This window comes from Paramacrobiotus metropolitanus, unplaced genomic scaffold (assembly GCF_019649055.1).
Source record: "Paramacrobiotus metropolitanus isolate TYO unplaced genomic scaffold, Prichtersi_v1.0 Parri_scaffold0000181, whole genome shotgun sequence".
Classification (NCBI taxonomy): domain Eukaryota; kingdom Metazoa; phylum Tardigrada; class Eutardigrada; order Parachela; family Macrobiotidae; genus Paramacrobiotus; species Paramacrobiotus metropolitanus.
The window spans coordinates 116,057-127,085 of record NW_026570401.1 but is presented as its reverse complement, the minus strand read 5'-3'; the positions used below and the strand labels follow the sequence as shown (position 1 = coordinate 127,085).

General features: G+C 43.8%; 1 protein-coding gene across 1 annotated transcript; it reads right to left on the bottom strand.

The window, feature by feature from the left end:
* Positions 1-4,999: 4,999 nt before the first annotated feature.
* Positions 5,000-7,708, bottom strand: LOC129600514 (zinc finger SWIM domain-containing protein 1-like). The gene is made up of 3 exons (XM_055499070.1): positions 6,741-7,708; positions 5,780-6,664; positions 5,000-5,723 (listed from the first exon to the last, which is right to left on the bottom strand). Exons 1-3 carry the CDS (start codon positions 7,461-7,463, stop codon positions 5,457-5,459), a joined length of 1,875 nt encoding a protein of 624 aa, XP_055355045.1. The 5' UTR covers positions 7,464-7,708; the 3' UTR covers positions 5,000-5,456.
* Positions 7,709-11,029: the final 3,321 nt, after the last annotated feature.

The window sequence follows — 11,029 nt, the reverse complement described above, 5'->3', positions numbered from 1 at the left end:
TGTGCAGTAACTTAGATATTATGTACATACATATGAAATTTAAAATGGAAGAAACTTCAAGTTTTCGCAAATTTTACATAATATATGTCATTTTACGAGAAACTTCCATGCAAATTTACTGAGCTTCCGATTTTTGCTCTGTGCAGGAGAAGTTCAAAGACACCGAATAATAATCTGATTTACCATAAATTTTTTTTTCTGTATTTACTTTTTTATTCCCCATTTCTAATCACCTTTTTACGCACCGGATGCTGCTTGCATAAGCATTTGCGAGACTCGTTTTTTAAAGTTTCTTTGTGCAATTCGTATTAATAACTGCGACAGTACAGGTGTTTTCTAATTTTTTGATCATTCATAAACGTGAACATCCCCGCCCGGCTCGCGTGCTCACAAACGTGAACATATTTTCGCCGGCACCCATGTTCACGAGCGTAATGTAGACTGGCTGCCCACATCCACGCAGTGTGACAGCGCAGGTTGATCGGCTTGTAAGTGCGGCTAACATCAACGGTATCCGCTTACCGCACCGTCTTACAAACGTGAGTTTCCCTGCCCGGCACCCATGTTCACAGAATGCAAGCCAGAATGTCTCATATGCGCAGTGGTAATTAGGTAATATGCTCTCAGGACAATTTCATAACCATAAATTTCATAATGGGAGGCATTAAGAATAAAATTCAACTTTACGTGTTATATCATAAGAACGGGGACAGTAAGTAATTAGTATTATGATGTTATTATTGTTATGCCACTTAATCTACTGTAAATCAGCATTTGTTTGTTTACACGCCAGTCGTTGCGTGAATGTTTTGCCCAGAAATAAAATATCTACAAAAAATGGGAGTTTGGATTGTGCGAATACTTGTTAAGCGGATAGTAATATAGTAAATCAGCAATATGTGGTTTTATGTACTATCATGTTTGAAAAAACTTGCAGATAAGTTTTGATGTTTTTGCTTTTTGTCTTTTTTTTGGAACTCAGTGTACAATCTTTGAAACTTTTTGTTATCTTACTCTTGTCAGAATAAAAGACCGATTCAGTCAACGGGATTACCGCGCAGTTACTACCGTGAGCATCCATATTCGGCAATTCGACATCCAAAGTTTTTTTATTTAAAAACGTGAACATCCCGTCCGGGCACACCATTGTTCACAAACCTAATGCAAATTTAATAACTATATAATATTATCGTTTTAGAGACACACAAAGTACGAGCATCAGCCTTGACAGAGAATTAAGGCTTATTATAATCTTTTAATGACAACATTAACGTCCAATTACCGATTACCATACACGGCACAATTATAAGCGTGAAACCGTGAACATCCCCGCCCAACACGCTGGCTCGCAAACGTGAACAACCCTGCCCGGCGCCCATGTGCACGACTGTTATATGAACCGCCTGCATGTAGCCATGAAGAGCAAAACCGCGTCTGATCTGCATAAATGTTAGCGGTATCGGATTACTACATAGATCTTACAACGTGAGCATCCCTGCCCGGCGACCGTACCCACAAATATGATGTACAAAATACCAAAGTGGGCATTGCTTACACATACATTATTATTATATCAGAAAATTAGTACGTTATTCGTCGGTTATCCACAGAAAAAACAAGCAACATCTGCTTTATGTGTTGCACAAAAGTGCAAAATGCAGAGATCAGAGGGCAGCGCGTTCTGTATAGGCACAGAATAACATGAAGTACTGATAGGAACTAGTAGTCCATAAAAACGTGCCTAGGTGTGAATTCCCATGCTGTGTATGTAGAAACATGGCCGGTGTACCGGCTACCTAGTACTGTGACAAACTACACTGTGACAAAACTAATATTTTGTAAGCAAATGATGACATGAAACTATTCTACAACCAAATAATATTTAGTACGAGGCAAGCGACAACTCTTTCCCATCGCTTTAGAAAATTACCTCACTTTCCCTGCTGCATTTTTCCCGTATGCAGGCGCTCACGTGATCATGAACGGAATACCGTAGTCAGTGAGTGCATGCTGTCGTATCTCATTGTAATGAGAGCTTACTGAGCCGGCGATAAAATCTCACCTGCCGCGTTCTTCTATGTACTCGTTATCAGTTGCGCAATCAACTGTAGCTGCAAACCGGTTTAGACGTGAAACGGCTGAAATCAAGTATCACGTGAGCGCCTGCATACGGGAAAAATGCAGCAGGGAAAGTGAGGTAATTTTCTAAAGCGATGGGAAAGAGTTGTCGCTTGCCTCGTACTGGTCTCTAGAAACCCTCCGTGCGCGCTACTTCCGCTCGCTAAAATCCACGAAATAAAAATTACCATATAAGTAAATTTGAACGGCTAGTTCAGCCTAGTTGTGTGCTGTAAATAGAAATTTATTTTGTCTTCTGGCGATTTTATTGCGAGTGATAAATATGTACAGACATGATTTTGGATGAAAACCTGTTTCGTCGTTCTTTCTCAAACTTTTCACCTACATTTTTTAATTAACTTTTAAACGGAAAAATGTCATGGATCTGGCTTTTGACACACTGTAGGGAGGTACTGTTGGGTACAGCCTGACTGAAAAAAGTACAAGACACTGTTTCGTCGTGGGCGAAGGGTCAAGCGTCAGAAGATGCACACGCACTTAGGCCATTGCCGGGACATTTACCATAATTGTTTTTTCAGCCAAAGTGTATTTTCAGCAGCGGAAACTCATATTTACAGTCTTTTTTAAATGATGTCTCAGTCGTTCTGCAGTAAGAATCTGCATACAGAAGGCGTGTACATATATCATTCGTGAGCATTTTCGCCCAGCAAATATGCTCACAGCGTGAACCGTGAACATGTTAACATTCTTGCCGGCTACACACGAGCAGTAAGCGGCGACTGCTGTAATGGCCTTATTATTGCGTTTTAGCTTTAATGTTTCCCTTAGTTATGGCCATGCGGTAAATCGACCGGTGCCTTATTATCAGTTCCCCCGGCTAATTGGTTCTCTGAAGCATTACTTCGCTTTTCGGAGATCGATATTGTGCTGGCACTTACTGTATTGTGCGATCTTTCGTGCTTGGTTTGCATTATTGGTACGGGGATATCGAGACCTTCCACTTTATTCAGCAATAGTGTTTGAGGATAGAATTGTGCGATGTTTTTACGAAATTCTTTGCTCTGATTAAATGGGATTTTGAAGTGCCAGTAAACATAGTTGTATCCTTTGTGAAATCGTATTACAGGTAATAATTAACAGTCTAGAAGTACGTACAATCTGCCGTTACGCTGCCTGGCGCTCGCCGTTACCAGTTTGTGAATCAACGATGAATGTTCTTGCGCTGTGATGGATAACGAAGGAGAGCATTGTAAACAAAATTTAATGCCAACCGATATTATTATTTTAATAATGCGGGATTGCTCGTTATCCTCATTATAGAGTCACCGAATCGAGGAATTTTTCTCAGCGTAGCTTAACTTTATGCAATTATGAGCTGCTTTTTAATTACTGTATTCAGAAGAGATTTTGATTAAACAAGGAAACTGAAGCATCACACAGCTTCAACAAACAGCGGAAACCAGGAGGTCGAATCACAGAGGCTTAGCAACGATTACTAGCTGACCGACTCAAGTACAAGAACCAATATTTTTCTGCGTTGGCACATTAATTTTCCTAAATGAATTATGAGATTAAAGACTTTAACTAGTAAACCCCGCGCAAAATACGCGGAATAAATCAGCGATAAATTTACTTTTAGGAAACCAACAAACCCACGACTACGAATTGAGTGTTATTGATTGAAATGCAGAACAGTAAAAATATATTTTAATTGGTAGATAGTATTTGCCAAATACCTATTTCAGTACCGTTGACTACTTCCGTTGTAAATTATTTTACGATTTCTCATACTTCGCTGAGATAGGTAGCAGTTAGCTTGTATCACGATACTGTAGCGTTATTTTAAACGTCATGTCTACGCGCGAGAATACTCCCGCGCTATGAGTTTTGGCTACGCGCGAGAGTATCTCGCGCTATGAGTTTTGGCTACGCGCGAGAGTTTTTCGGTGCCACTATTTATGAATATAATCAATATATTTCGACATAAATTCAGCTCTGGAGTTGTTTATAGTGCATTATAGTTGTCGTATCAGTCAATCTGCATCAAGTTAGTTAGTTACACCGCAGTCGTTCGGAAACCGGTAGGCATTCCCAGCCGGCGAATTATAGGCAGTACATCAGCTGCCGTTACTACAGCGTTATTTTGGTCACAGAAGTTTTCCTTCGGGCGTTTCTTCCTTGTACTCGTGGAGGAGGTGTCAGTGCTCCTGTCTGTATTATTTCTAAGAACCACTGTCGGAAATCCTCGTCCCGGGCGTAATTGGCGCTCTGGATCTGTTTCCAGCAGAAGGTCATACGCATACGCAAAAGCGTATACCAAGCAGTTGTTACTGCCGGGAGACTGGGCGTACACAGGGACGTATTCGATGGCCACCTGGCCTTTGGTCTCGGGATAAGAGAAAAGGAAGTTGAGTTGCAGTTTCAAAGCATCGGTGGGCATTTGACCGGTGGAACAGTATATTCGCACCACGCCAGGGTTTTGAGAATTAAAGGCGCAAACATAATGATTGTCACCATTGCACAGCGGCTGTACGATAATACCTCCTTGCATGCGGACATGGAAACGAACCCTAGCGTAACACTGGTCGTTATGCTGGCACAGAGCTAACTCTGCAGGAAGTTCTAGCCCGCCTCTTTGAGGAAATGCATTGCGTAGCAGATAAACACCTGCGTTGAGTAATCTCAGCTCCAAATCCGAGCCGAACGTTTTCAAATTGTTGATGTCCTCGCGAAGCACCACTAATTCTTCCCCGAATCGGTGTACGACTTCATTTTGACCATCCGCATGTGCTCAAGTATCCGAACCGCACGCAAAGCGGGCGTTTCTCCTGGACGCGGCGGACTGTGGGGTATCCTGGCCGACTTCCGCCGCGGCATGCCGATATCGTTCCTTCTTGCCGAAGGACTGTTCAAAGCAGCGGGAGCCGGTGTTTCGGCTGGCTGGGGTGTGGCTTGGACTGGCTGTGACGACAGTACGGCTGTCCGATTAAATCGCTGATGGCGCCTTCCTTCCGACGGCCGACCGCGGGGCTTAATGGTTCCGCGAGGTCTGACTTTAAACGTCGGAAAATCAGGAGCGACAGAGTTGCTGACGGCAGGAGGCTCTAGCTCTGGCAAATCGGCTTCTTCGGCGGCTTCTTCCGCGGCTTCGGGGATGTTTGGCCGCTTTGGTGATGTTTCAGGTATCTATTCCTTAGCCAACAAGTCAGGGTGACTAATTACCGGCACAGCTCCACTTCGCACTATGTCCAGGTATTGCTGCAAAGCGGCTATGTGCACTTTAAACTCCACCGCTCCAAATTTTGCTAACTCAGTGGCGATCTCCTTTCCAAGCTCCGTAACAGTTTTGTATCGTACTCCCAGGCTTGAGAAACGCGTTAAGCTGACTCCACAAAGTCTTCTTCTGTGATCTTCATCCGGCTCACCGTTGATAGCTGCATCCAGCATTCGGGGATAAACATCAACTGGGTGATTTGCCGCCGGATTATTGCGGAGCCATCGGGGCAACATGTCAGATACCGAAACAGGTTCAGATCTTCTTCTCGGCGCACGTGGATTATATGCCGACAAAGCAGTCCGAACGAGCAGTTGATGTAACAGTTGCACACAAAACACCGGGTTGGCTGATCAAGTCGCTCTGTCACCTGGTGAATATTCGCAAGATGTACTGAGCGCCGGTCAAAGAAGCAGACGCATTTACCTCGTAAGTTCTTCCGCCTTTGGTATTAGCGACTACCCAGCTTCCTCGTTCCGCTCCGGGGTTGACTTCGTATGTTTCCTTCAGGTACAAGACGCACTGTCCTCTGATGACTCGAGCGGCAAAGTCGGTGACCTTTGCCTCGATCGCCGATCCGATTTCTGGAATTGGGAATTTGTGTAGTATCATCGTCTTTGCCATGTTGATGTAATCCTGGTATTTTGCAAGGTTGGCTTTATGGTCGATGACGGACATGACAATCTCGATGCACTCTGTTAGATGAAAACGTTTGGCAATCGATCGTCCCGATCCGCGCAGCGCTGTTTTCACAGTAAGGAAAAACCTTTCTATTCGATTTGTGGTGTTGTTGCCAAACGTTCTCAGCTCACGCCGCTTTGCCATGCACCACATCGCCGAATCCTTCGCCCAGTTCTTTTCGTAGTAACTTCGCAGCCTGTCGGTGCAACTCTGCCGAAATATGGCTTCCCGTTCTTGGAACATGCCTTCTTGTGGCGCGTACAGTAAACCACGGAAAGCCGTCAGCAGACCTTGCTTCTCCGTGACATTCAACTGTTCTTTTGCGATCTGGAACTTCCATGTCTTTATTGCGTGGAATGCACAAATAAGTAGGGGCACGTCAATAAAACGCTCTTGCAGCACCGCAATCTGCGTGGAATCTTGGTCAACGAAAATGGCCTCCACTTTACTGGTTGCGGCGCTCGTGAATTCCTTTACATGGTCGAAGAACAATCCTAGCGTATCGGCGCGCTCGTTGTCCACAAACCCGATGGCGACAGGCTGACCAAACCCATTTTCGTCCTGGACAACCATTGCGTACAAGGTATAATGTTCCATATTGATTCGATACGTGCTGTCCAAGAAAATGACCTAGAGCCGCATTGTGCATGTTTTATAATGATTATGGCAAAACTTTATGATGAAATTCACAAAATCGTGGCTATACCTCTGGATTGCGCGTGAAAGTCTGCTTCATGACAGTTGTCTGCAAAAAAACTATGCGTAAAGCGTTCGTTTCGTCTTCTGCCACGACCACGTTGAATGTGCCGCTCGCATCGCGCTGCCTCAGTTCTCGTAGAAATTCTGTAAGAATTTCATGTTCTTCTCGGCCTTGCCTCTTTCCCATGCGTATTCTCGTCCCTTGGTTGAAAATGTCTTTGGTAATAAGAGTGCCGGTCGCACCGGTCGACCGGCGTGTTGCGTTGATTGTATGGGCTATAATTCGAGGTGGCACCCGAGTCTCGATTAGCTGCTCCACAGTGTTCTTTTCTGCTTCCGACAGGCGCCTTCTTTCTGGAAAATGTTGGGCGATCGTTTCCGTGACTTCATGGTTATGGTCTTCTAAAGCCGGCACGTGAATAACCTCCATCATGCCGTTCACAAGCTTAAGACGGACCATAGCGTGGCAGTCACTTTTCAGAGTCGTCGTTATACTTTTCTTCGTGGGGGCTGAATTCCGCCGGTGTGGGCGGTAAGCGCCAGCTTTTTTGCAGACCAGCTTCACTGAGCTGTAGGGGAACGTGTCGTGAAGCGGATGCGTCTTTGACGTTTTCGCATTGCCGCCGGGATTTATAAAGACTTGGTGTGTTCGCTGGCTCCAGTGCTCCACCGCTCTCAAAACCTCCGCGTAGGATTCATAACGATTTCCCACTTTAAGTTCTGACGCCATAACGGCTGATAGTTGGGAATACTTGAATTATCAGAAAATGTAAAATGCCGGTACGGTCAGATTTTGTATTTCGTGCACTAAAAGGTGACCTTCCGTAATTATTGGTTGCCATGTGGTGATAAATACACCGATTTAAACTGTTTTTTGGTAGTTTTTTTTGTGCGGGAAAAAACTCTCGCGCGTAGTCAATACTCATAGCGCGAGATACTCTCGCGCGTAGTCAATACTCATAGCGCGAGATACTCTCGCGCGTAGTCAATACTCATAGCGCGAGATACTCTCGCGCGTAGCCATTTCGTATTTTAAAATGTGTGATTGTGTACTGTACTGTGTATCTGTGTCATAAATCTGATAAGTGATTCGTTACCCATCTGCTTTCTTTGTCTACTTCTCCTTAAAACCGGCATTTTCTCCACTTCTGAAATTAATCTTGAACGAGCTAGCGAGCGAGCGTTATAACTGCACTAACGGTTTAGAACTTAATGTTTCCTACTTTGTACCTGTGCTGCTGTTCGTTAATAGAATCCTAACACCAACCGGTTGACCTTTCGCTAAGTAAACCTGTGTAGCGATAGCGTCTCGTGCAGCGGCTGGATTAAGCCACGCACGTTGAGTAAGATTAAGCCTTATTCTTTAATACTTATGAAATTTTTTGTATTCGTTTCGGGGAAACATTTTTCCGTTCCGTTGATGCAGAATAACCTTATATTAGACCCGAAAATCAGACATTTTCCCGGACATGCTTTTTATGTCCCGGACATGATTTTTATGTATTGTTTTTAAAACAAATTCTTTAAGCTTTTCCAAAATGAATCAAATCAATCAGCAAATGCCGGCCAGTTGTTAAGAACTACATATAAGAAGCAGATCCATAATTACTGGAAATCAGATCTATAATTATTTATCTGATATTTCTACTCAATCTACTGGTTTATACACTTTTCCGATCGGAGTCGCCTTAACTTCCGCCTTCCGTTACGTGCTGATTAACCCTCCTCACTTCCTGTTTACATCCAAAATACGCGTTCCTCGCTCTGCTCCCAGAAAACAGTTTGGGCCGCTCCCTACCCCGGACGATGTTTAGACTCGAACCCGTATGCCCGCCGAAAATGGGACTCGTTGTTTTACTCAAACAGCGTTTTCATTCGAACAGGAAAATTCCAAGAGATGGACTCTCAGTCTCTCACAGATAATATCGGCAATTTAGCACGTCAGCAATTATTATTCAGTAATTAGTACGGTAGTATCAAAACCAACCGCCCCAAGGAAGGTTTTTAAATACGAAATCTGGTCAACCCGCTGCGAAAGGCAACTACTTTATCTTTGGAATTTGATTCGTTCCCACTTCCTACTTTCCAGGAGATTTCGTATGTTCAGTCTTTAAAAGGTATCTAGAACTCTCAAAAACCTTACATACATGTTTTTAAAACTAATTCTTGATAAAAACCTTGTGAACTCAAGGCAATCGGCTAAAACATTATGGACACAAAGCTTTCATCAAGACGTGTAAGTAGATTAGAGTTAGCGGAGCTAACAGTGCGTTTCCAATGCTGTCATGGCAGTGGCGGCGTGGGCGGGTTTGCAGTGGTGGGATTTCCACTTTTCCCTTAGACCTGTTGAATTCTTTTAAAATTTTCTTTAAAACCTTGCATACTTTAAGATAACTGACTGGTTTCTGCAAATCTGTAAACTCAGTGCTATTGAATAACATATACGAGTACTGTAGATATCAAAGTTTGGTTCAGTGGTTCGCTCACAAAAGGGAGACAGAAATGGAATCCGCTGAGGCTTAGAGAATTAATATATAGGATTTTCTCAGCTTCACAGTATCTGTATACCGTACATTAATTGCTCATTTTTCTGCTCAGCAAACGGACGCTTTTGGAGCAAGTTCATCCGCATCTGCTGCAGGAAGTCGCAATGCTGAATGCGGTGTCTCTGCGGTACCTCTGACCTTTCACATTAAAGGCGCCGTAATGCGGTGCGGAATCCCGAAAATGTGATCCTACATTATTAATCGAAATTTCTCCTACTGGTTAAACACAACAGCCGTCAGCAAGATCTACTTATTTAACAAAATATTCGTACATACTGTAAATAAAATAATACAGAGTGCAAAGGCATGTACAAAGGACATTCCAAAAGTTGCCCCTATTTCTTATATCCCTTTTATACGCATTCGGCTGACATTGCCCATGTTGTTTAGATAAGTTCTTCAGGAAGAAAATGTAAGGAAAGTTAGCATAAAGTATTACCTAACTCCATCAAACTAAGAAGAATTCCCATAAAAGATCAAACTTGCTTGATCCCCAACCGACAAAAGAAATTTCCAACAGGCAAACCGTTAACAAAATTTTGGTGTCACCGAAAAAGATCGGCCTAGAACTGTCGCATGTGGAGGTTGTTCTAACAAATAAGAAAACTACTAAGGAAGTGCACCACTGTTCGCTAGCACTGAAAGACCGAAGCGAAGCTAACAATATACAGAGCGTATCTAGAAATAGGGAGGTTACGAAAAAACGGTAACGAAAAGGAGTTTACGGGGTGGTCACAGAATTTTTTTTTGGGCGGGCACGATTACATTATAATTTATCTGTGCGTGACCGACGGGACAGAAAGTCCCGTTTTCTTCAACATAGAGGACCTTCGCTTCGCTTCGGTCGATGAAAGTGTACTGTAGCCGCCCGCACGAGTTGCTCCACTGGCGGACCCGGCCGTTGCCTTCTCCCTGCGCACACTGCGCTGAACAGCGAGCAATGTGGATGCAAATATCCGTATACCCCACTCTGTAGAGCAACGCTACAGTAATCAATCTGAGATAACCTAAGAAAAATAAGTAAACCTAATAAACTTAAAAAACCTAAAAAGACTTAGAATCCTAAGAAATCTAAGAAAACTCAATAAACAGAAACTCAAGAATCGTTGGTAACCGAAGTGCTAAGAATCGTGAGAAACATACAGATCACGTTAATCACCAGGTTGATTATTCTTATAATGCATTGTTTTTCATCAATTTCTAGCGAAGCGACGCCAAAGGGCGCGGTCTGCTTCTGTAGTTCCTTATTAGCCTACGTCCGTCTATGGGGGCCATGGCAACAGTCTATTTTCTGCGGCTTCTGCTTCCCCGCTGGGGCGTCTTAATTCCGCAATAACGTATGAACCTTCGCGCCGCTGAGACGATTCTAACGTACTTGGCCGCGTCGAAATCGACCCAGCCGTTCACTCGATCATCGCGGTCATCGTCAATCGTATATGCGAAGTTACGGATGTTCAACACCACTTTACGGAGGACTAATCCGTAAACAACTGTGCCATTACCGCGCATAATTTGTGGAGTTTTTTGGATAACTTTTGCTTTTTTTACGAACATTTTTTATAATACTTTGCTTTAGCCAGATGGTAGCGATGTCTGAAGCCGAGACTGACAGGCCCATGGCAACAATTCGTTTTTTGAGGCACCTCCTTTCCCTGGGGGTGCATCAGGTCGGCAATAGCGCACCGCCGCCCGCTTCGTTGCGACGATTCTGGCGCACTTTACCGCGTTAAAATCGGCCTACCCGTTCGTC

Coding starts and splice junctions, on each gene's coding strand:
- LOC129600514 (XM_055499070.1), bottom strand. CDS start 7,463: ATGGCGTCAGAACTTAAAGTGGGAAATCGTTATGAATCCTACGCGGAG. Junction 6,665..6,740: donor CTTTCACGCGCAATCCAGAG/GTATAGCCACGA, acceptor ATGCGGCTCTAG/GTCATTTTCTTGGACAGCAC. Junction 5,724..5,779: donor AAGGCGGAAGAACTTACGAG/GTAAATGCGTCT, acceptor AATATTCACCAG/GTGACAGAGCGACTTGATCA.